The sequence below is a fragment of the Siniperca chuatsi genome, linkage group LG10 (assembly GCF_020085105.1).
Source record: "Siniperca chuatsi isolate FFG_IHB_CAS linkage group LG10, ASM2008510v1, whole genome shotgun sequence".
NCBI classification, from domain to species: domain Eukaryota; kingdom Metazoa; phylum Chordata; class Actinopteri; order Centrarchiformes; family Sinipercidae; genus Siniperca; species Siniperca chuatsi.
This window is the reverse complement of record NC_058051.1, coordinates 11,609,280-11,635,632: the sequence shown is the minus strand read 5'-3', so window position 1 is coordinate 11,635,632 and position 26,353 is coordinate 11,609,280. Positions and strand designations below refer to the sequence as shown.

Here is a 26,353-nt window from a genome sequence, read left to right as displayed (position 1 = left end):
AGGTGCAAACCTAGCAACAATGGACAATCATTTTGCCAAATGCTTATTTGCTGTGTGACTGTGTTCCTATTAAATTAAATTAAACAAAACCAATACAAACTAGCTAAACAACTGATTAAGTATTGCTACTATAGTTTAATTAAACGGTTAATTAAGAGGTTAAAGTCGTATTAATACGGGGAACAACTATGACACTGTAGACACCAGAGATGGGCTAGTTGTGATGATTATTAGTCACATTTGACTTTCGCAATAATAAAGTGGACCAAAGACTGTTATTATTTTTTCTAATGAAAGACCATTAAAGGCCATGTATCTGCAGAAAAAATATTGCCAGTATCTTCATGCTACATAAATACCACAGGGCTGCGCTGCAATACTTTTTTTGGAGCCCAATCTGACATGTGTTCTTTAATCTGAGAACCATGTCCATGCATGTTTTACTGAGTTAGGGTTTCACTCAGCGTGAAGTAGTTGTTTGCAGTTTAAGTGAATTTACAAGATTTCTGTAGTTTTGTTAAATCCTGATTTGGTTTACGCAGCCTAAACAAAATGACACACTGGTAGTGACTAAACAATTATAAATGATAGATCGATTTAAACTCAGTAGGCTATGTTCTGGAAGGGTCCCCTGTATAGGCCTATTTATTTTAATTATTGGGGTAGAATACTTTAAAACCATCAACTTCGAAAAAAAGACATAGGGCCTACAATTCTCTGATTCTAATGAGCTGCAGCTGCCTGCCTTTGTTGAGGGAACATTGGAGCAGGGATTATAATCGGAGGATTACGCGCTACCGTGAAACTGTTATCCTCCATACAGGCACAGGTAATCCAATCACTGGTAACCTTCCAGCACAGCTCCGACAACTCATTTCCTCTCGAATCGCCGCGGAGTGAGGGTAGAAGACGGCACTATGAGGCCCCAGAGAAGAGCCAGGTGACAGCATGCCGTTCATTATAAGGGGAAGACCCCTGAGGGGTAAGTCCAAGGACCTGGAATACAGTTAACTCCTCAGTAGCTTAACCGGATGGATAGGATGAGGGCATGGTGTTTATCCTCCTATTCAGAAATTACCCTGACAGGGGAAAGTCATAGTAAGAGACTGCCATCATCTGTGTTTAACTACTTTTCCACTGATCTGAATGGTTTCTTTTGTATTATAATGGATCATAGACTGATATGACTGCATTTAAAGCAATAAACTGAAACATGGACAGAAATATAGATTAGGCAGATTCAATAGGCCTACATGTTCATGGTCTACAAATGGCCAACAACATGTATGAGCCTACTCACTTTCCAATGCCAAGCTTTGTTCGCTTATATGATGTTCTTAATTTGCGGGCGTCTCTCTGTTTGTTTGTTTTACTGTGTCACATGCTGCTTAATTTATACAAACATTGTTAATACAATTTATGCAACTAGATCTAATTAGCAACAGACTGACTGCTTGTTGGCTTGTTGTTTATTGTCAGCTCCCCAGTTTTATATAGATGGATTTCTCGTCTCCACATAACATCCAATGTATTCGTGACTGTTGTTTTAATGCTTTTAAATCATTAGCTATAACTGCCTGAAAACATTTGGCAGTCCTGCCAGACTTCATTTAATGTTTAATACGCGCTTTTGACCTTTAATGTGCAGCAACAGGTGCATGTCCAGTTTGAATGTGATTCCAGTAGGCCTATAGGCTACTGCAACCCCTGATTACTCTAAATATCTATCCATCCCCAGCCATAGTGAGAATTATTGACAGCAGTGGATTGACTGCTGCTGTCAGCGCGTCCTCTCGGATCCGCCGTGAATCTGCAGGCAGGCACCCGGATGTGGCGAAAATGTTTGGTGCTCCTCTCAGGGTTTGCGCTCGTAAAACATTTTATAATTCAGGTTAACGCCTCGTTTCTGGCTCGCGCGTCGACACCACTGGATGTTTTTTTTCCCCCAACGATGAGTTGGATTTAAAAAGGATCTTTTCAATGTGGATTCGAGGATGCAAGAAGCAGATGAACAGTCTGAAGGTAAAAACCGTGCGTGGAGCGCAGGAGGAGAGTTGGAGCGCTGCGAGAGGGGGCGAGAGCGCTCGTTTGGTTTATTCTCTACATGTCCGGTCACTGTATGTGATTATATGCTCTGAGTCGTGTCTGCTTCTAGTTTTTTCCCAATTTATTTTAGTCCACAGATTGAGTAGCCTACTATTAACATTGTAGCCTTAGCGCTTGTTCTTGGCTGCATGATTGTAATGACAGCAGTCATCAAATCCATTGGGAAACGAGTTGCGGCTACTTCTCCCAAAAATAGTTGACTATGTTTAGTCTAATATTATGATCAAGTGGTCGTTTTGGAACCATGTGACAGTGATGTCTTGGATTTGTGCGCCCCCCCCCCCATGAACCGAGAGACGCTAATCAACTTTTCAAGTAAATCCCGTTAGTTTTATTAAAATCACTTTCTACGGTTCAGAAGTGGTCCAAACAAAATCTGTAGCCTACTGTTTTAAAAAGCCACCACAGGACAAAGTAAAGTTGAGAACAGCAACAGAGAGTCAACCTAGGTGTTATCCAGCAATGTGTGACAGATGTGTTGGGATAATTCCAATTACATCCCAGAAATGTCAGATCATGTTATTTTTTGATGGTATGATCATCATTAAACAGGCTGCACTTATTATTTTGCACCTGTGGTGATGTTATGTCATGGGAGGAGGGTTGGCTGAATTATGATCCTCCTCATTCAGATTAGAAATTGTGAATTTGTCTTGAAATATCTTTTCTAAGGATATCCCACCTGTTTGATCAGACTGACTTTGGGAAAATTCAAGTGAAGGTGACATTTTCACTGATAATAATTTTGATACATTTTCTTGCTCAGTATGATATTTTTATCTTTCAAATGCATGCTCAGTGTTATCTTAACATTAACCATTTTTTAATAAGAAAAAGCCTGACCTTAATTAAACGGTAAATATAATATAATATAATGAATAGCAAATCACTTGAATTCAGGTAACACATCAAAGATTAAAGATCAAGACTCTGACATGGAATTTGGTGCAGACTTTCTGTTAGCAATATTTTTTAAATCTCTGCTTTGCTTTGGTTTACTAGCCATTTATTCACCCTTTCTACCAGTTGTTTATGAGGGGCTTCATTCATCTTTCTCACTGTGTGTCTTTCTCCCTCTCACTCAATCTGAAGAGTTATGATGCTTTTAAGATACATTTATGGTGAATGATAAGTGTTTTGATTTGATCATCTCAGTGTGAGAGCTGTTTTAGGTGGATGACATGAAGTGTTGGTTAGCTGTGACAGTAGTCCCCGCTGATTCTCCTGTGGAGTTGCAGTGAACCAAAGTGACTGTGTCAAGGGCACTGTCTTCTTTTTCACTAGTGGTTTGCATTGATTTTAATGACTCTCTCTGCAGGGTGTCCTGCTCTCTCTCCCTGTCTCTTTCACAGTCCCTTTAAATCAATCCTTTTCTTCTTCTTCTTTTTCTTCTTCTTCTTCTTTCTTTTCACTGCCCAGCTTATTTCTACATCTTCACCTTCAAATTCAAGTTCAACTTTCATCTTCTTTTGTCCTGATGGACAGTTACATTCATTTTTACATTCATCATGGCTAGTATTAAAGTTGTACAGGCAGGCTTTTAATGTGAAATTACACTGCTCTTATCTTCAGAAATGACAAAATGAGTATCTCCAGTCCCCTAATTTAAACTATATATTTTTCCAGTTTTCCCCAAATTAAATTATGGCACTTCTCTGCTCACTGAAATTGAAAGCTTGTCATTTTAAGTTGAAATATAGATCATCTCTTAACTCACAGCAAGTGAGCACTCTGTATTGAGAAAGACTCACAAATTCTTATGTCTTTCCCCTTTGTTGTAAAAAAGCACCAGCTGTAGTACCACTTAAGTGTTTGTGCTGTTACCTAATATTATTACTCATGTTGTGTGATTTATAGGTATTGAGGTTTATATTTTCCAGTTATGTATCACTGCCATTTGTAGCCACCAACATGCAAAATTTCCCAATGAAGTTTTTAAAAACTGCATAAAGATGTACGACACTGATGAAAGGTATCAGTGCAGAGTAAAGACTGATTAATCAACATGGCCAATATTAGCTTTTTGCAGATATATTGCTATCAATATATCCTGTCCAATAAGTAACAAGAAATAGCTGTATAGAAATGCTAAAGATGTATTTGAGGTTATATACTGTAGAAACAGTGTGTCCATTACATAGTTTTACCACCTGAGAGCACTGATGAAAGTTTATTTTTTGACTGTAAAATGTCCCGCTCAGGACATTTCTTGGTCCCAAATTCTTTAAAAAACTAATTTATAGGATCTTTATCAAAAATGTTTGTGTATGTTATGTGTTTATGTACCATTCCCTCTACTATTGGTTATCAGTTATGTGATGGCTGTATATATACTTAGTATAACATTGTTGATTTAGCTCTTCTGGAAAGCATTTTGTCAAATATAAACTTATTATGTCCTTATAGGCCTATTCTAAAACAATTTCAGCAGTATATGACATTAAATCTGTGGTAAATTACACCTATAGTTTTGAGTTGTTAATGTTAAAGCTGCTATGTGTAGAATTTGAAAATGCTCAAATTTGGTGCCCCCCAGTGGTTGCATCAAAAACGACACAGTGACAGACAGCAATGTACGTAGCAATGACTGGGGGGGAATGGGCTGAGAGCAACACGTGGATTGCATTTTCATTAGGATTGTTTAATTATTTCTACAAATAAAAACTCAGGCAATCAGAAGAATGCTATAAAAAGCTAGCTAGTTTCCTGAAATGCACTGACACAACATCAGCTGTTGCATGGGGAACATGATGTTTGTAGGTATTTTTGTTTAGACTCACACGCACAGCCTCAAAATTTTATAACCATTTTGTCTCTGTTTCCCACCCTCTCACTCCAGGGGCACAGTATGCCAACAACAGAAGGACCACTCCCTCTACTGATGCCTCGGCGCTCTGGTCAGAAAGCCACACCCGTCTGCACCAGCTCCATCCACCAGAGCCCCTGCAGGCCCCACCCAGCACTGGCCAGCCCGTCGGCTCCTCTTATGGCCTCCTCGGGGCCAACAGTGGCATTCAGGGCCCCGGTGGCACTGGTTCCGGTGTCAGCCCAGTCCTCGCTTGGCATGCCGCCATTAGCGCTGCTCGGCAAGCACAGGGCGATGATGCAAAGCCCGACATGAATTCACGGCCCTCAGTTTGCACCACTGGACCACCTCCTGTGGGCTCACTGGCGCAGAGGAAGAGGCAGCAGTATGCCAAAAGCAAAAAGCAGGGAGGATCTTCCAACAGCAGACCACCCAGAGCTCTGTTCTGCCTCAGCCTCAACAACCCGATCCGCAGGGCGTGCATCAGCCTGGTGGAGTGGAAGTATCCTTTAGCCCAGAGATAGAGGCTCTGGTTGAATGGATAGATGGATGGTTGGGGGGGGGGGGTTAATGAATGAATGTATAACTTGAAACAATGGAAATGGCCTGAAGGCTGCAAGTGCTGGACTTTAAATACGTAGAAGGTAAAGCTGGGAAAGCTTAAATGAAATGTGAGATGATCGGTTCGGTTGATTGATGAATGATTTCATGAGATAGACAGATTAACGGATAAATGAGTAAATTAATAAATAATACAACAAAGATGCTTTAACTCTTTGTTATTAGCTGAATTTAGAGAAACTTAGAATCTGCCTAATAAGCTTTAAGCATTCTTAAATTGTTGCATTTAATTGCACTATTATATTACTGATGTGTTATTTTATTTAAGACAAAATGCAGGGATTCACCAAAAAAATGACACACTATAAGCGCACAATATAAGCACTATTGTCATCAACTTATTCTACTTAAATGTACAAAGCCCTGCTATGTCCAAGGATTCACTAACTTCTAAAACTCTGATACCATTAGCTTTTTTTTTTTTAAGTGTCTCTCTTTGAGATAACTGTGTTCCTTAACAGTCTGTGTCTCTTTTCAGACCATTTGATATCTTTATACTGCTGTCTATTTTTGCCAACTGTGTGGCCTTAGCCATCTACATCCCCTTCCCCGGAGATGACTCCAACTCTACCAACCAAGAACTGGTGAGTGGCACTGGAAAATACAGAAACAAGGATTGGTGGTATAATTGATAAACTGGGGTTTGCTGAAATATATTGTACATCCCTCATTACACTGTACTGCAATGTATATATCCCTGTTGTTGTAAAAAGCACACGACAGCAGAATATACTGTGTGATGGTACAGATCAGCATGTTCAAAGGATTTCAAGGGTTTGGTCAGGGGTCAGAAGTAACACGTTGGCCAAAATAGTTGGAATGGGCATAAGTGCACTTTATAGCTTAACCATAACCTGTACTATCTGTTAGAGTATTAAAGGCTGTTTTTAAATAGAAAAGACATACATGTAAAAACAGTGGAAATAGGGAGATCAGCAAAAATGTCTTTTTAGTTGACATTTTAGTTTACTGGTGTGAAACAACATGCACTTAGAAGCACAGAGAACATTCAGAATAGGCTTGGTGTTGCACCTGGTTTTGTTTGAATAAAAGAGATGCAGTCATATAAGGTTTTTCTTTTTTCTCTGCATTAAAATCAGGAAATTGTCTCAAAAGTCATTTCACCAAAAATACTAATGAACATATTTTCTTACTTAACCCTAGTGCATAACAAGCCATGCAGATTGTTTTGGTTTTATTGCCCAAGTTTTGAAATAGTCGCCCCTTAGAATTCTGCCTCCACCTCAATATCATGAAGAAAAAATTGATTTCATGTGTTGTGCTGACAGCATTTAAACATTGTTTTTAAAAAAATCTAAGAGCAGCTATTATTTTCAAATAATTAAAAACAATGTCCCTGTTTTTCTGGAAAATCCACAAACCTCATAGTCAGCAGGTTTCATTAGAACTATTTTCTACCACAGTTCTACCATTATTGCTTTGTGAGGAAGTATGTTTTTTTGTAATTTGGGTGAATTGGTCCTTTAAAAATACCTTTAATGGTTTACTTTAAAGGGATGAAGCAGCCGATACAAAGGTGGCTTTGATTTTTTTCATGGCTTTGCATATTTCTTTGCTCTGTAGGTGGTTCTGCAGATGTTGCTTACTGAATGTGCAGCAAAGGTTAAAGGAGTTTTTTTTAACACGTGCACTGTGCTGCTAGCTGCTCGTGCCACTATTTGTCATCAGCCAGATTACACACAAAGGCTAGTCACAACACCTTTGCATGAGTGTGATTGGCTTGACGTCTGGGTTGCGTCAAAGGGCTTTCCCGGCAATATTTGGATGGATGTGTCAGGTTTCATTGTTTTGTTGACACACAAATACTGGTGTACACACATACACACACAGCCAGCGGGGTCATCCCTCTGTGTGTCACAGCAGCTCCCCATGGTGCGAGAGCATCACTGAGGTGAAAAGACAGAGATGCACTGAGAGATTAAAACCAGATTTGATGCCTCTATAATTATAGTGTAATTTGACAGCATCAAACTATTAACAAAATGTATGTATGTATGAATCCAACTCAGATCTAAATATGTATTACGCTCAAATGATATTCTTGTTGAAATCTACAGCAAAGCAACAAGGTGATGATGTCCAATAGCTAACGGTTTCCAGTGCTTGAAAAGCCAAACAGAACAAAATGAAGTGAAGACAAACTGCAGTTTATTATTATATTCTCTTATTGGAAATGAAGTCCGGAAGCAACCAGTAGAGGCCAGAGGGCAGATCAGTATGAAGTAGAATGCTGTTTGGAGTCCCAACACATCACATCTTCACATCTGTTGAATTAAACTGAACTAGACTGTTAACACCAGAGAAGGTCAGTGAAGAAGGTGAAAGAGCGCAGATAGACAGGTCCATAATGCTCAGTTGAAGTTATGGCGGAGATTTAACCTCCCACTCCCACCCTCCATCTTTTCCCAAACTGTCAAAATGTTGTTTAATCCATTTGGAACAGCAGACAACTGGGCTTTTCACAGTGACTTTTCTCACTCTGTCTGACCTTTTCTGTTGTGATAAACCTCAGGCATCTGGCTGTTCAAACAAGTCAAAACAAATGCTAATAAGGATTTACAAGTTCAACGTATGCACAGGTGCAATTTCTGGATCTTTAACCTTAACAAAGTAATAACTTTAAACCCAAAAGTTGGCTTTGATTTCTTACCAGTCTTGTATTTGTAGTCAGAACAGAACTAGACAGAACAAATGAAGTCTGTATAAATGACAAACAGAACATTTTTAAATTGGCTGTGTGACTGCAGTATATAAATGGCGACAACCCAGAATTAAGATAAAATAATATAAGGAAAGCTTCTGCTCTTGTGATTTTTTGTGTTTGTTCAGGTCACTTCACTGAAAATTTTTTCACCTCAGATTTTATTATAAGAAGAGCAGTATAATTTTTTTGGTAGTAGCTTAATCATTTAAGTGTAGCAATGTCCTCAGTGGGCTTTGTCATGCAGTGCAAACATTTGCTTTTTTCTCTGAGGCTGGCAAGGTACCAATGTGTGTATGTGTGTATGTGTGTGTGTGCGTGTGTGTTTTTGTGTGCCTATGTGGAGTGAACGAGTGAGAGCCGGGGACTGAGAAACGTAACATGTTCCCTCAACAGATGGGGATTATTCACGCTGTCCAAGTCTACGCTCATCACTCACTGCCCAATGTACAGTGTGTGTGTGTGTGTGTGTGTGTGAAAGTATGAATGTTTGTGCAGCTTTTTGCTGAGAGAATGTAAGAGTCACACGTGACTGCTCTTTTCTGCTTTCAGAAATTGTCAATAACAACAATTCTATGTACTGTAGATAGCACTGTCCTCATTTCATTGTGGTTGTTGTGGTTGATATACTGTAGTTTTACCTAGAATTGGTAGTGAATGTGTGAGTTAATTTTGGTCATGACACTCCAATCTTCCTCAAGATGCTTTCAAAAGGCTGTGAAACTTTGTGCTCAAATTCTGTTCAAATTCTAAAAGCTCCTTCACTAGGTGAGGGAACTTTTACATTGCGCAGGTCTTCTCTTATTAGAGAACAAGCCAAGGCTAAACAGTTGGGACAGTTTTTTGCTTACTAATGAAGTGGTCCTTTGGTCCATGTTAAAGGATTACTCCACTGAAAACCAGTATTTCAATTTGAGAAAAGTATCAAAGTGTTCATAGCAACTTCTCAACTACTCCTGCAGCATAATCCATTTCTCCTCCGTCCACCCATCTGCTCATTATGTTCCAAACACTCATATCTGAGACCAAAATATGGCTAAATGCATTACTTCAATTTGTTAAGCAAACATAGTTGTGTGCGACATATACATTTAGAGAACATTAACAACATGTATTCTATAGGTCATAATAGGTGCTGCAATGCAAATACTTTGATACATTAGAAAGTGTTTTCTTTTCTTATTCATTCAAGTTCTGGAGAACATGGGTTGTCTTTCTCACCTCAGTAGTATTACTGCTTCACCCTTTTTTAGAGAGCGTGTAGGTGTTGTTTGATCGGCTCCTTCAAAGCAAAGGATGGGAAAGAGGAAGAGAAATAGGCAGCTGGGGTTCACAGCTACTGCCACTGAAATAAGTCCTCACATGAACTTGACATGAAAATCAGTAGAAAGTAGTGTTATTTTTTATTTTCTTTTGTCAACTCTTAGGAAATTATATCTATATGCACCTCAAATTAATAATAACAATTAATAATAATAACAATAATAATCACAATACTGTTGCACTTCAGTAGTTCTCCACATTATTAAATCAGTTGTGGATTCTGGTGTTTGCTGCTTAGCTCATTAGATTTCATGCTGCAGCTTTAAAATCACCATGCAATGGTAATTTTGTGTGTTTTAGCCTATTAAACATGAATTGGGTATACTTAACATTACTTAGCTCCCAACTGGATTACTGGAACAATGACATAAAAATAAACAAAACATTCACTGTGTTTTAAGATGAACCCAATGGCTGCATGAATCATGTGAAAATAATCTAAAAATGGGTGGGATCATTTGGAAAAAGTACTGCAGTAATGTAAATATATTTGATAAAACATGCCCCATTTAAACCGGCACCTTTCAAGTCTTTTTGCTAAGCACCAGTTCTGTCCCCTTGTTTTAGATAAGAATTTTCATCCCATTCATACAAGAAGAACATATCATTTAGGCCTGTTGTTGAACTCACAAGTGTTTTCAGTGAATAAATGTCACTGCTCGTAGTGGGTTTGTGAGATCTGTGTAATTGTGTATTTGAGTATGTGTTTTATTTTATATAAGAGCATGTGTGCGAGTGTGCATTAGAGAGTGTGTGTGTGTGTGTGTGTGTGTGTGTGTGTGTGAGGAGGCTGAGGGATTAAACTGGGCAGTGGATTAGTCGTCAGTAAATGAGTGGAGGTTGAAGAGAGAGAGGGGGAAAGAGAGAGATAGATGGGATGATGTAGGGCGGGAGCTTACAAGTGGGAGGGTCGACTGACAGAAAGGAGATTTTAATGAGCACTGTCATGTGACTGACTAGATTTCTAATCTATCTCTCTCTCGCTCTCTCTCTCTATCTATTTGCAAAATTAATGTCTTTTTATGTTTATTTTATTACATTTAGTCATGTCCAAAAAACATTAATCTCAAACAAAGAGCAGAGGTGCTCTGCATCAGATTTAGCTATGAGCTACTTTTCATTTGGTGTAAAACTGAACTCCAAGGCGCTCAAATTGATTCAAATCCCAAATTTAATATAATATGATCATGCTTGTGTGAATTTTTTCTTAGTTTTGACCTTTTGTTTGATCCTATATGTCCTGCTCTATCTTCATCTCTCCATTACTCTCAGATTACTAATTCTGTCTTTCTGTCTACTTAACTACCTCAATCTCTTCCTACGCTTTCCATTCTTGTTTTCCTCTCTGTTTTCTCTCCTCTGTCAGTTCTTCTTTTCTCTATTCAACCCACCCCACCTCCTTTTCTCTAATCTATCCCTTCCACCTCATCTTCCTGTGTAGAGTGGAGAATGATTAATATCATATTAAGGCTGTTAGTGATTTACCAGACTTATGACGGCCCCTTTGACCGCTAGCTGACTAACATACACTGCTGATCAGCTCATAATCCCATAAGAGTTCTATATGAATCTGTATGTATGAGTATAGGATTAAGAGGCGAGGTGTGTGTGTGTATGTGTGTCTCTGAGTGAATGGCTTAAAGGCATGTATGTACCTTAAAGTGGACATACTCAGTCAGTTCAGTGAAAACTGACTAGGACAATATGATCATGATATAAAGTCTATATGTGATTGAGGGTATAGTTATACGGTCTTTTTTTGAGAGAATAGCAACAAATTATTGGATAAATCATGTAAAAATGCTACAGACTAATCCAGGCAACCAGGTAGAGGTAAGCTTGCACAATTACTGTGGTGGCATCTTGCAGGGCATCCTATAGGACTTGATAGAAATACTGTCAAAAAATTGCAATATGTATTGTAAGCTTAAAAACAACTTTTCATCCAAATTTAGCCAGTTATAATCGATGCCTCAATGTCTTATTGGGCTGTGCTGTTACTGTTTGCCCCCACAATGGCAAACTTCAACTTTGAAAAAATAACAGAAAGTAATAACCACAAATGTCTGCTCTATGAAAATAATTTCCTATCATCACTGTGAAGTATTTATTCTCAGTCTGAAAACATGATGTTACTCTCTCTCTACTTGCAAAGAGGCTAATTCCATTCTTTTACCAGCCTATATGTTTCAGATTTCCATCAAATGGAAATATACTAGATGTCTTGTGCACAATTTCATAAACATTTCCCAAAATTTCAGCCTGATATATTTGGTATATTTGGAATCTCCGCTAAAGTGTAAGATAAAGTTCTGTGAGTTTGAAGTTTGCGAAGATGAGTTTGTAATGTCTAACCCACATGCAAGCTGCTGCTTGTTAAGGGTTTCTTAAGTCTTAAAATTAATTCTGACTAGGACCAAGTCACTACAAAGCACTGTTACATCTGTCCCATAGAGGTTATTTTTCTCCCAAAGCCACTATCATAAGAAATTTCAGATCAGTGTTTTTAGACTGAACAACATACACATTCACATATGCTACCTTTATCGGTAAGAAGGGGTCATCTGATGATGAAAACTCCAACCATCCATCCTTTCACTGTCAGTGAAACTGCATTCAGTTCACCTATGCCACTGCCGTAACAACGGCATCAATTAGTGACAGATTAGTACACAGGCTGAATTATATACAAGGTCATGTGTGTAAGAGTAAATCTGATCAGGGCAGAGTGTGTGTCAGCTTTTTGGGCCATTAGGTGTGTCATTGCTTAAACATTTATGATGCAACTGAAAAACCAAAATGACATACAGTACCTGCTTTCACCAAATCCTCCCTGCCTGGCTAGGACTCTAAACATGTCAAAATATTATAGGGGACTTTTGTCAGAGCAGTGAAAGGACTTCTGGTTTGGTTTATATCAGTGTTCAGAACTTGATGTGCCTATGTATCCTGCTGTCGAATTAAAGTGGGTGGTAATAGACAAAAATGCAACATTAATATTGTGATAATCTCTGTATAATTATGGTGCAATATGAACTAAACATCACATCATTTAAAATAAAATGCATATTCATTATAAAGAGTAAAATAGTTTCTCCAGTTTTTTTTCCTAGAACACAATCCTATAATTAAAAAAAGAGATATATTCTAAGGGCATTTTAGATCTCAGTGTTTTTTTTAGATCTTTGAATCACAGTGAATAATATGATAATTTTCTTATAAGTAAAGAAGATGTTGACTCATTACCTAGCTCTATCTGAGCTGTACCTGCTGTATATAGAGACTTGGCATGAAATGAAGGTAGAAGGTGTGATAGTCAGTACTAGAGAACATTTATTGTAAGTGCTATAGTGCTTGGGCAGTTTGAGGATATTTTAAATTGCTAATAGTCTGTGGATAATTAACAACAATGAAAAGAAGTGGACATATAATGAACAGACTATAACTTTATAGTATATAGAATATATAGAATATTATAGAATATACTTACTTATATATTATAAGCAGCATATATAAGCATATATATTATTTATATATATAATATTATACTATATCATAAAATGAAGTTTCCCATTGTGCTGACCCAGTTAACCTGACTGGTTGTGTACGCATTCTGTCCTCATTTTTGGAGTCCATTTTAACTGCATGTGGGTGAGCCTTCACATGAACAGCATGAGTCAGAGATCAAAGGGTAAATAATATTTTGGCTAATGCAGGGCTGGATATTGGAGTTGAAAGCATGGTAACAAGACAAATAATTTTCTGTTTAAAACCATAGGCAGACTCTGCAGCAAGGGTGTTGCACTATGCCTGAGCTTAGTCATGACATCAAGTCAAAGCACACGGCAGAAAACATCCAGACTTCACCCTAATGTCATTCACTTCAAATGTGAAACTGATTCTCATAAACCTGCCAGCAAAAATGAAATCTCCATGGTAATTCTTTCCGGTTTAGCTAAATTTCAGCTCCAGTTTTGTGATTTTAAATGTATTTCAGAGTCCTCGTGGGTTTAAGGTCTCAGGCTGTTTTGTTTCAATCAATTTGCAGATGTATCGAGATCACTGACAACATATTAAACCTTGTCAGGCAGAGTGCCTTTTGTTTCTCACTAGTTTCAGACAAAAGTCCTTTCTAGAATTTAGCCTTGATGGGATTCATTTTACAGGAGAAAGTTTGGAAATATACTTTTAACCACTATAATTATCTAATTTAGTGCAATTTGAGTATTTGCCCAAGAAAAGTACCAGAACCTTTAAACTGTTCTTAAACACAGCACTTAATGTGCCTGTACCTACTGTGTTTCATAAGTGCAATAGCTATTTTCTAATAATAAGAATGTATTTTTTTCAGACATACAGCTTATGTTTATAGTGTTATAGCATCTTGAAAGTGATATGGACAACAATCCATCAAAACAAATACATGAAGAGAGCAGGGCTCCTGTCATAGGTAAAGCGTTTTGTAATGTCACATAGTATAAAGTGATTCTTTTGTCTGTACATTTCTCTTCACTGTGATTCAGAAAGATGTTTGAGTTGGTTGTATAACAGCAATCATAAGACCTGAATGCTGTAAGGTGGGCAGGTTAATTCAAAACAGCAGTACAGGAGTGAGTTCATTCAGTTGTATGTGTGTGTGTGTTCATATGTGTGTTGTTTATCAGTCAAAGCACAGGCTGTATATTTGTGACCTTAGTGCATGAAAACATTCCCCAGAAGAAGATACATCTGCCCAAACTGTGCTGTGTGTGTACATGTGTGGGTTTTCATTTGTGTTTTTGCGTTTATGTGCATCTATTCATACAGTCTAGTATGCCTGTTTGTGTGTATATCTATAACTTGTACGCACAGTCTGCATACACTTGTGTATATGTGTATGTGCGTGTGTTGCAATCATGTATGATGTGTTTTTTTTCGTTTGCATGTGTTCGGCTCCCCGTTTGCGTTTGCGTGTGTGATTCTGAGAACAGAATGTCAGGTTGCGTCATTTTTCTCTCAGTAAGGGATTAAAGGTTTAGAGAGGAAAATGAGAGTCACACTAAGCAGCACACTGCTCCATCAAGCACGAGTGTGTGTATGTGTGTGTGTGTGGGGGGGTCTTTTTCTTTGCACGTCTTTGTTTGTATATGTGTGTTGTAAAGAAAGACAAAGAGAGAGAGATACAGACATGCCCCAGAATTCAGAAGTTGTATTTTGCAGTGAGGGCTGGGCAATAATTTAATATTACGAACTTTCCGTGAAATCGTAGTGAGTTTATATCATCATAACACATTTTAAAAAATTGTGTTGACAGTGGAACACATTGCATTGAACAACAGTTTTTATGTGATTCTGCTTACGTTTTCCATATTGTGATATATGTTAGAAAAACATTTTTTGATACCGTATTGGGTCAGCTGTCATTTTAAAGCATCTAAAACAAGAGAGAGAGAAAGAGAGAGATCATTTGATTGTATTGGTGACTACTAGGGCAGCGTGTGACTGGTTGTTGACCTAGCAAGTTGTCAGCCTTTAGGGCAGTATTTTGATACAACCATACACAGTAAAACACACTATATACGCATCCTCACACACACTCTGCACTTCCAACTGTTTGCCATTTTGTAATAATTTGTGTCTTCAGTCTGTTTGCACGCAAGTGTGTGTGCTTGTCTATACTGGATGTGTGTGTTGGTGGGTGTAAGGAAGGATGTAGGTGTCTTTATATGTGAGTGTGCAGTATGTGAGGTGAAGCCCTCTCATTAACAGCCAGGCACAGAAAAGCATAGATGGTGTGTGTGTTTGTGTGTGTGTGTCTGGTACATGTTTGGATACTGAAATGGATTTTATTAAAAGATTGTTCTAGGTAACGGTGAAGACAGTCGTGCCACACCTGTGAATCACAAAACTCATAAAATGAACACATGGCTCTATTCCTGTTATAAAGTTAGAAAAATAAATGAACACATCCCCAACACAATGTTTTATTTCAGTGGTCAGTGTTTTATTGTATCGTTCAAAGTTAAGGATTACATTCCTGCCAAGTGTCAGTTGGTTAGGGGTGGATACACATTCAGATCATTTGGCCAATTATAGTAATTCCTGATGACTGATTAGGCCATGTTGGACCAAGTCCATTCCTATCTGGGTCACTTGGTGTTGACAGGAGATAAAATCATAGTATGTGGTGTTAAAGGATTCTAACCATTTGCCTTCCAATTAAGTCATTGCTTGTTGTACCCTCTCAGATTATTATAAACACTGGAACATTTTTACGACTGGAATCAGGACCGTTAGCAGTTAGCCCATTAGCCCTAGAAATGACGTCCATATTGGACGATTCTGCCCCTCATGATATACATCCAATGCCAAAGCTTAGTGCAAATGGAGGAAATAGTGTGTCCTTTATATAGCAAAACAGAAAGTAAGGGTGTGGATGTCGAGGTGGTGAATGGGTGTGTGGCGAGCCTGACTTTTATACAAGGGACTGGAGTTTTCCGTCCCATGACAGTAATCAGCATTTGCCTTTTTATGAATCATAACCACAATCTTTCTATAACCTTAACCCAGGGTTTTAGTTGTTTAACCCTATAGATACCTTAACCATAGTCTATTTAACATTACCACAATCTTTCCCTAACCCTAACCATACTGTCGTTGCCATGCACAGGTGATGTAGACAGGGGTCATTTTAAAATGTTTGCATTGGATGTAAAAGAAAAACATTGTAACTTTAAAGTAGCTAAGCCACTAAATGTTGCACTAGAGCACCAGCATCTCAGACCAAAACAAATGGGCCCCACAGCCCACCAGACTCCATTGAGAAAAACAGTAATTTTACCCCGCAGCTCATCGTAAAACACATTTCATTCAAACTGGACAGAAACAAAATAAAACTCACGAAAACCGTCTTTGTTAGTCTTTCCACTGTTCCAACAACCACCAGCTCTGGTTTGGTCAACATAAACCCTTAATTCACCGAAATATTCTGGCTCTACACCTCAGCCGGCAGCCGCAAAAACAGGCTGTAATGGCTGCTGGGGACAAATGCGCAGTCAAAGTACGTCAACTAAAAGTGCTTATTTTTGCCACTGACATGCTCAGATTGTTATTCTTTGTCGGACAACATTATGGAAAGGAGCCCTACAGAAAGAAACCTTTTTGTTAAAAAGTAAGATCCTTTTTTTAATTCAGAAACAGCTGTTGTATTGCTCTTGCTCACCACCAGGCAAAGATAAAATAACAATAATTTTACCTTGTTGATCATCGTAAAACACACTTCATTCAAACTGGACAGAGGCCGGACTGGCTACCACAACAAAGAACAGAGAAGCTTGGATGACGAGAGATGGAGGTAGTGTGATGTCAATCTCTGCTCAGGACGCCTTAACTCCACTATATCTTTAAAATAATTGTTTGCTGCTATATTAATGTACAGAATCTCATTTACAGAACCTTTAATCCAGGGTTTTGCAGAATTGTCTGGCAATAGGATTGCGAGATTTTATGACCCAAACATAAATAAATAAATATATAAACATAACTGAATACAGAACAAAATGAGCAAACCACATTGCTTTTGGAATTTCACTGACTCAGACTGTAGAAAACAAGAATTTTTAGAGCTGTTTACTTCCTGTACAGTGTGGATCCACACAGGAACACAGTATGCTTTATTCTTCACTTCAACTTTTCAGGTAAGACCTTTTTGTCTATCATGCAACCTGCAATTAGACCATGCAATCCTCAATTAAAATTAAAACATGAAAATTATCAGGAATGCATTAGGAGGTTGTCACACATTTTCACACAGGAACAATTTGAATGAAATAGAAATTGTATAATAGAATAGAAATTAGAGAGGTGTATATACAATATACACTATACACAATAATTTAGACTATATCAGTGCAATGTGCAAATATTTGTGCAAGAAGTCCAGTAGTGCCACTCAGGCAATGTGTGAACTATAGCCTATATATAGTATAAGTATAGGTATGAATAATAAGTACAAAATACTGTACATATTAATATAATAAAGTATATAATGTAATGCGATATATGTAATATACACACACAATATACAGTAAGATTACAATACTATGAAGTATATATAATAGAAGTCGAATTGAATACTTTGATATAGCATATACTAACTAATATAAAGGCACAAACAGTTTCACAGTTGAATTTCTGGTGTAAAATTTCATACATTGTGAGAGGAGGTTTTATCCATATCATCCTACCCTACGCAGGCCAAAGTCAGACAGAGGGAACATAGTGGTTAATAAACATTTTAATCAAGTCTTCACACTGTTTTTCATCCAGATGTCCACCAAATGACACTTGGTGTTCCACTGTTTGTACCCGTAAAGTGAGGAGAATGGAACAACAGGCTGTGTTTTCTACACTGTGATCAGATAAAAAGTGATCACACTGGCCTTTGACAGAAATAGAACAAGTCCTAAAATTAGTTCATTAAAAGCATAAAATACGTTTTGGAGGATGTTGAATCAAACAGACTCTACAGGATATGAGTGGATAATAAAGATGGGACTGTATTTTTGTTTTTTTTACTACTTTGTTACTGTCATTTGATTATATTTCAACAAATCTATCTGTAGGAGACTTTTGAGCATTTGATCAACATCCCAAGGCTCACCTCTTGATTTGCCAGATTGGCAGATACCTGCAGCATTGAGGGACAGTGAGTGGGTGGGATAGTGTGAAGAAGACCATAGTTAATGTTCTTAAAGCTTCATTAACCCTGTTGGTTTACACTCTGTTAAAGCTCACTCACTTTCCACGTGTCAGGTCTGTGTATGTGTGTGTGTCTTCTGAAATGTCAACAGCAGTTTTAATGCTTTAGGATGTGTGTGTGTGTGTGTTCATCCTGGGTCGATTGCCATGCAGATAGACAGTGTTGTTGGGGCTGGGCAACCACACCATGAGCACGAAAGAAGGTTCATGCATGAATCTTGTGTAAATGTATTTGGTAATCTTGTGTGTTGTTAACAAAGGAAATGCAATATGTTCAAGGTTATCATCTGTTATGTGTGTATGTGTATGTATGTTGAAATGTGCGTGTGTATGTGTTAGTACTAAAATGATTAATCAATTAATCAATAACCAATAACGAAACACTAATTGATGACTATTTTGATAATAGAGGAATAGTGCGAATCTGTCGTTAATCAAGTAAAAACATTTTCTTGTTACAGCTTCTAAAATGTAGCAATGTGCTGCTTTTCTCCATTTTAAATCACTGTTAATAGAATGTTGTTAATTGGATTGAGAAGGGTGTCAGGGCTTGATGCTAACTTTTTTCCCAAGGCGCACATGTGCTCCTAAGTTGAAAAATGTAGGAGCACATAAAGAACTTTGGGAGCGCAATGAAAATGGATCAAATAATTTTTTCCTAAATAAAGGGATATGAGGAGACATTTACAAGCAAAATTATTTAATTTATTTGAATAAAGTACACTGTTTTTAATTATTTCTGCTTCAAACTGTATTTATTTAATAATCATGTAACTTTAAACTACTTTAAATGGTATAAATGATATGAACGGTATGAACACATCTATAACTAGAAGGGCACTTGGAGAGTGCAGACCTTCGCCAAGGCCAATAGTCCAGTGGCCTCCTCCCCCAAGGAAATTTGATGTTATCTGACTAAAAACTATTCATTTTCACATAAAGCCATGTAGCCAATTATTATGACAATAATTATTAAAAAACACACAGGTTGTAGTTTTCACATTACACTCAGACATCAGCAAGAAAATAAGTGAAACTGATGAACTAAGCCTAATGCCCTAAATTCTGTAATCCTTCACCATTTTGTGAATGATCGCACTGAGTGCCATAAAAAATAATAATCATAAAATAACACTGGTTAAACAAGGCTTATAGTGAAGGGATTTGATAGGATTGTATCTTTATCTTATCCATACTCTCATCAGCTCAGCTCTTTATCATTACTAAAGAAATGTTTTTCATTCATCATTTTTAATAATGCATAAATTCAGAAAAGGATTAGAATTGATTTATATTTTAAATATAACTAAATATTGTTTCTTGAGCAGCAACAGTGAAGTTCACAACAGAAAGTCACTATATACACTCAATATTATCTCACTGGAAACAAATCTAAAATGTCAGTAAAAATAGATGAATTTACCAAATTTTAAGATTCTTGATTAACTAAGATAAACCGTTAGGCTACATACCATGGATGTATAAAGAGAACATACAGAAAAGTTTCATTTTAGTTTGTTTGTAACAATTTGCTATTATCTTAACAAGCACACTGTAGTTGTAACAATAACCGTGGACAAAGCAGATGGAAATATCGCTTGGTTCACTGCAAGGGCGCTGGATTCATTTCAGAAGTGTGTGTTTTCACATCAGATCATTCAAATCCACACGTAGCCTACACATAAATCATCCACCCACCCAAACAAATTATATTCTTCGATTTAGAGACCCACACCGACATGGACATTTCTCTCCACTGCTACCGATCCCTGTAGGCTATATTGCCTTTTAAATTATATCAAAGGTGCAAGTAATGTCACAGCAAATATCGTGGGACATTTAGGCAGCATCACTAATAGGATAAAAGCACACCACTCACCTCAGCCAGTTGTCTGGTCTTGCTTGAACATAAGGACTCTACATGTGGACTTTTGCAAGACTTCCCCATTCTACTCCAGCTTTTACCTCTCTACTCTACTCCAGCGTATTCTCCCCATCTCTGTGCTTCATCTACTCAAACGGTCTACGGAACAGTAAGACTGGTAGTACAGTAGCAATAGCCAGTATTCAGCCTATTACTAATCCATATCCTCACCTGTTACCTGCATACCTGTTTACTCCGTGCTGTAATCCAATAAACCATTATCGTTTCCTGATCGGTGTCTCCTGCCTATCTGTACGTAACAGAAGACCTGACCCTCACCGTAGGATTACAGCATGAGCTCCACAGACCCCTTCCAAGAACTGGTGGATGGTCTATGACAATTACTATCCACCAATCCACCTACATCCACACCAGCCATCACTTCAGTCACTTCCGCAGTCACTCCTTCACCTCTGGTGTCTGCCAGTCCCATGGCCAAACCAGCGGTTGGGCAGAATCTATGTGGTCACAAAACGGACCTGTCACCCAATCTCTCCACAACTTCACCACACAATTCAGAGAGGTGTTTGGCATCCCAGCAGGTGATTCATTGGCCGGTGAGCAACTGTACCACTTAAAACAGGGTTCCAAATCCATCAACGATTATGCACTCCGGTTCAGGACTGCCAGCCGCGAGAGTCACTCATCACCACGTATCTTCAGGGGTTGGATCCCAGGGTGCGGTTGCATCTTGCTGCATACGAGGATACCATCGGCCTCGAACGATTCATCCAGCTCTCCATTCGTATGCAGTCGTGTCTGGAAGAACACCAGGAGCACCATCTCTCCGCCAGCCGGAATCCATCAGCCCTCCAGAACCAGGTCTCGAACCCATGCAACTGGAAAATAACCAGTTAATACTAGCTGAGCAGCAGAAGCGGCTGTCCCGGGGCCTATGCTTGTACTGTGGTGCCACGGGGCATGTCATTTTGACATGCCACATTCGTCCTCCCTGTCCCACGGTGAGTACCATCATTCCTTCCTTAAATAAAATGAAGCCACTTTCCACCATTGTGAGACTTACTGCGGTCGATGTCTCCAATCCAGCCCATGCTCTCCTTGACTCCGGGTCAGCCGGCAACTTCATCTCTGGTTTCCTCTGCCGCCAGCTCAAGCTCATGACAAAAACAACACCGTCCATATACCAAATCCATTCTGTGACAGGTCAAGCTCTCAGCTGTAAGCGTGTCCAGTAGAGTGCTGGCCCAGTCATACTTCAGGTTGGATTATTACACGTGGAACATTTACATTTTCTGGTTCTGGAGGATTCCACCACTGATGTGATCCTAGGGCGCCCATGGTTGGAACAGTATAATCATTTCTTCATTCATCAATCATTTCTTGGACCACTGGTGAAATCCTGAAGTGGGGCGACTCCTGTTTCCCAGACTGTTTCCCTCACCGACCTCAGCCTCCTGCGCCTCGCTCTGAGACGCTTCCACTGTACTTCATCTCCATCGAGAGCCTGGTTGAGAAGCAGTCAGTGGACATTCCGTCGTGTTACGCCCCCTTCAGTGATGTTTTCTGCCCGAAGAAAGCCTCTAAGCTGCCGCCATGGGACTGTGCTATCAACCTACTGCTGGGTGAGCCAGTGCCCCACGGGAAAATATACCCGTTATCCATCCCGGAGCAGATGGCCATGGAGGAGTACATCAAGGAAGCATTACAGCAAGGCTACATCCGCCCTTCTACTTCCCCTGCTGCTTCAAGCTTCTTCATGGCCAAAAAGAACAGAGGCTTGTGGCCTTGTGTTGACTACCGGGGTCTCAACAGAATAGCCGTCAAGTTCTGGTACCCTCTTCCCCTCATCCCAGTGGCTCTAGAACATATCCGTGGTGCCACTGTTTTTACCAAGTTGGACCTCCGCAGCGCTTACAACCTCATTCGGATATGTGAGGGGGACGAGTGGAAGACAGCCTTCGTGACACCTACAGGGCACTATGACTACTGCGTAATGCCTTACGGCCTGGTCAACGCCCCCTCCATATTCCAGGATTTCATCCATGAGGTGCTCCAGGAGTTCCTCCACAAGTTTGTCCAAGTGTAAATCGATGATATCCTGATCTACTGACGGAGCATGGTCGAACATCGGCACCACGTTGCGGAGTCCTGAAACGCCTGAGGGATTTCCAGCTCTTCCTCAAAGCTGAGAAATGTTCCTTCCATCAACCCTCAGTGCAGTTCCTTGGATACATCATTAGCAGCAGAGGCATCCAGATGGACGAGGGGAAGGTAGAAACCATAAGGACCTGGCCCACTCCATTCACCATCAAGGAACTCCAACGATTCCTCGGATTCGCCAACTTCTACCGAAGATTCATCCACGATTACAGCTCCATAGTATATCCACTCACCAATCTGCTACGTAACAAGCCCAAGTCTCTGTCCTGGTCACCAGCCACAGACGAGGCCTTCAACACGTTGAAAGAAGCATTCACCAGCACACCACTCCTCGTTCACTCAGATCCAGAGAAGCCTTTAATCGTGGAAGTAGATGCCTCAACAACAGGGGTAGGAGCGGTGCTCTCTCAGGAGGAGGGGAATCCAGCCAGACTCTATCCATGTGCCTTGTTCTCCCACAAACTCAGCCCGGCGGAGAGGAACTACGACATCGGCAACAGGGAACTTCTGGCCATTAAACTGGCCCTGGAAGAGTGGAGGCATTGACTGGAGGGTGCTAAGCACCCCTTTACAGTACTCACCAACCACAAGAATCTGCAATACCTCAGAGACACAAAAAGGTTAAACCCACGCCAAGCCCGTTGGGCATTATTCTTTACCCGTTTCCATTTCCGTATCACCTACCGTCCTGGTCCCAAAAATGTGAAAGCAGATATCAGAAAGCATTATCTCGCCTACACTCATCCGAGGAGATCAATGAAGACATTGAGCCCATCATCCCTAGTAAAGTTATTGTCAGTCCCATACAATGGTCTGAAACTTTGGTGCCCTCCTCCAATGCCTCTGCCAATGCTCCACCAGGCTGTCCTCCAGGCTTGCAATATGTCTGCAGAACTCAGCGCACTCCACTCATTCACTCCTCCCACACATCTCTGGGCGCTGGCCACCCAGGGGCCAATGAAACCCTCTCGCTGCTTAGGGAACACTTCTGGTGGCCAAACATGGCTAGAGACGTGAGAAGGTATGTACAGGGATGTCAGGAATGCGCCATCTCAAAGAGCCCTCGCCACCTTCCCACCAGCAAGCTACTTCCTCTGCCCATTCCCAACAGACCCAGGTCACACCTGGGAGTGGATTTCATCACCAACTTGCCTGCCTCTGACAATAATACCTGCATCCTGGTGGTGGTCGACCGATTCTCAAAATCCTGCAGACTGATACCCCTCAAGGGATTACCCACAGCCATGGAGATGGCTGAACTGCTGTTCAACCATGTGTTCCACTATTACGGAATCCCTGAAGACATAGTGTCTGCCCGGGGACCTCCGTTCATTTCACGAGTGTGGAGAGCCTTCTTCTCCCTCCTAGGTGTGACCGTGAGCCTCTCATCAGGATACCATCCGCAGTCGAATGGGCAGACTGAGATCCAAGATCCAAGAGCTCGGCTGGTTCCTACGTACCTTCTGCTATGGCCACCAGGACTCTTGGAACCAGTTCCTGGGTTGGGCCAAGTACGCCCAGAACTCCCTCCATCAATCTATTACTGGACTCACTCCCTTACAGTGCGTACTCGGCTACCAACCCCCTCTCTTCCCGTGGTCAGGAGAACCATCGGAGGTACCTGCAGTAGTCTACTGGTTCCGAGAGCGAGAGGGTCTGGGATGCAGCTCACCATCAGCTGCAACGAGTTTGTCGCAGACGCAGGATGACGGTCTACCTGAGACGATCCACTGCCCCAGTCTTTCAACCTGGTCAGAAGGTCTGGCTGTCGACCAGGGACATCAGAATGCGCCTACCCTGCAAGAAGCTAAGTCCCAGATTCATTGGTCCCTTCACCATCACCAAGCAAATCAACCCGGTCACTTACCAGCTCCAATTACCACCTCGGTACAGAATTCACCCAACTTTCCATGTGTCCCTCCTCAAACCTCACCACTCTTCCGTTTCTGTTTCCACAGAGCCTGGCGTAACAGCTGAACCCCCCCTTCCTCTCATCCTGGAGGATGGAGTAGTGTACCCGGTCAATGAGATCCTGGACTCCCAGCACTGTGGTGGTCTACCGGAATACCTGGTAGACTGGGAGGACTATGGTCCCGAGGAGCGCTCATGGGTAGACACAACATCCTTGAACCCTCTCTGCTCAACGCCTTTCACGCCACTCATCCGGATCGACCTGCTCCCCGTGGAAGAGGAAGACCACCAAGGCGTCGGGGTCCTCGACCCTCGGGAGCTGGCCGTGGGGAGGGGGGTACTGTCACAGACACGCCAGGCTCCACCAGTCACAGCGCACTCCCACACCAGAGTACTAATCACACACACCTGGTCCCTATCACACACCTGCTCGCCATCAGCACCTTATCACTAATAGGATAAAAGCACACCACTCACCTCAGCCAGTTGTCCGGTCTCGTTTGAACATAAGGACTCTATATGGACTTTGCAAGACTTCCCCATTCTACTCCAGCATTTACCTCTCTACTCTACCTTTTAATCCCTTATGAACCTTTACTTAGCTTGAGACCTTCGGGCAGGGGTCTGTTTGTTCCTGAGTCCAGGATGAAAACTAAGGGGGACAGAGCTTTTGCCACCAGGGCCCCGAGGCTCTGGAACAACTTGTCTGAAGAAATTAGGTTGACTGATATTTTATCATTCACTGTGGTATTTTATGTCTCTCTCTGTGAAGCACTTTGTACTTTGTATTGATAAGTGCTCTATAAATAAAGTTTAATTATTTATTATTATTATAAAAGCCCAGGTGCAATTAATAATATGTAACTGAGCCATCGTTAATGTAATTAATTACTGTGATTTTCCTGCTATGACATGTCAAAATGTCTGCTGTGAAAAAGGTCTGTTGATTAGTCATTAATAATATACTAATCATTAGTTTCAGGCCTAGGGACTGTCCAAAAAATATATAGTGTAAATATGTAGTGTGCTGTTAATGCTTGTGAGTGTGTGTGAATGAGAGTATTCAGTAACCTTTTTTCAATCAAGAAATTGTGATCTAACAGAAAATTTTGAACGTGATCTTTGATCACAAGTGTAAGTTTGCACATTTGAGTGTTTCGTAATTTTGTAAGTAGCATAAATTTTGTTTAGAACCCCTGTATCTGTGTGTATGTGTATCTGTGTGTGTGTGCTTGTGTGTGTGCAGTCACTGTTAGTGAGCCTCAGGACATCTGTGATCATACATCTTTATTAGAGTGCAGTCCCATCATTGTGAGTCATTTCCTTCCTTCTCTGAGCTGTCACTCCTCTTCATCATTATCATGTGTTAAATATAGACTCTCTGTATAACTACAGCAAACATGCTCACAAATATACTGTCTGTTAAATTGAAAAGAACACAAACTCTCATTGAAGAAGACTGAAATATTTGTTTCAGTGGATGAGAGCACAATACTCATCAGAAAATGTTTTTCTGATGTTTGCCTGTAACACCAGCTGGAGGGAAAAATGCTCCAGGGGCTTTACAGGTTTTTTAGGCCGTAAGGTGACAGATGCCCAGATGTCAGGAGGCCTGTTGGACTGAATGCTTAGCACCCAAAGGCCCAGGGACCACAGCCACTGCAGGGAATGTGGGACACAAACACATAAGCACACACTCTCTCTCTCTCTCTCTTAGTCGCTGTCTCACAGTCACACACAAACACACACACAGACAAACACATAGACACTTTGTATTCCAAAACCACACTTTGTTCAGACATTAGCCACAGAACAGAGCACACTTAATGAATGCAGTGTTAAGTTTTGTACACCAGGGAAAAAACACACTGGACTTGACCCAAATCACTGTCTGCTGAGTAGAAGCAGACAGATGAAAAGACAAGATGCAAAAGCAAATAATATTCATTTTATACACATTTAAGTGAAGCACAGGTTAGTATACCACATTCCACATGAGTCTGCATTTGATGTTATGGCCAGATATTGTGTTTGATTGAACAAAGGAAAAAAAGTAGATTTTCACTGCATCTGTCTTAAA

The 26,353-nt window shown here is 40.2% G+C and overlaps 2 protein-coding genes across 3 annotated transcripts in view; both read left to right on the top strand.

Moving 5' to 3' along the window:
* Positions 1-26,353, top strand: part of cacna1db (calcium channel, voltage-dependent, L type, alpha 1D subunit, b) — a 119,092-nt gene continuing 92,739 nt past the window's right edge. Inside the window, exons 1-3 of one of the 2 annotated variants that reach the window (XM_044210380.1) lie at positions 1-982; positions 4,946-5,414; positions 6,012-6,117. In XM_044210380.1, the coding sequence (XP_044066315.1) occupies positions 949-982; positions 4,946-5,414; positions 6,012-6,117 (609 nt within the window). In that variant the 5' untranslated portion in view covers positions 1-948. Of the gene's footprint in view, positions 983-1,717; positions 2,023-4,945; positions 5,415-6,011; positions 6,118-26,353 lie in introns of those variants that run through there. The other variant, XM_044210381.1, reaches the window with a different exon arrangement.
* LOC122882712 lies at positions 23,773-24,942 on the top strand. Its single transcript, XM_044210394.1, has 2 exons — positions 23,773-24,220; positions 24,321-24,942. The coding sequence occupies exons 1-2, from the start codon at positions 23,773-23,775 to the stop codon at positions 24,725-24,727; spliced, it is 855 nt and encodes a 284-aa protein (XP_044066329.1). The 3' UTR covers positions 24,728-24,942.

Excerpts from the sequence above, each read along its gene's own strand:
- LOC122882712 (XM_044210394.1), top strand. The coding sequence starts at position 23,773 with ATGGGCAGACTGAGATCCAAGATCCAAGAGCTCGGCTGGTTCCTACGT. Across the intron at positions 24,221-24,320 it reads TCACCAAGCAAATCAACCCG|AGCCTGGCGTAACAGCTGAA; the intron begins GTCACTTACCAG and ends CTGTTTCCACAG.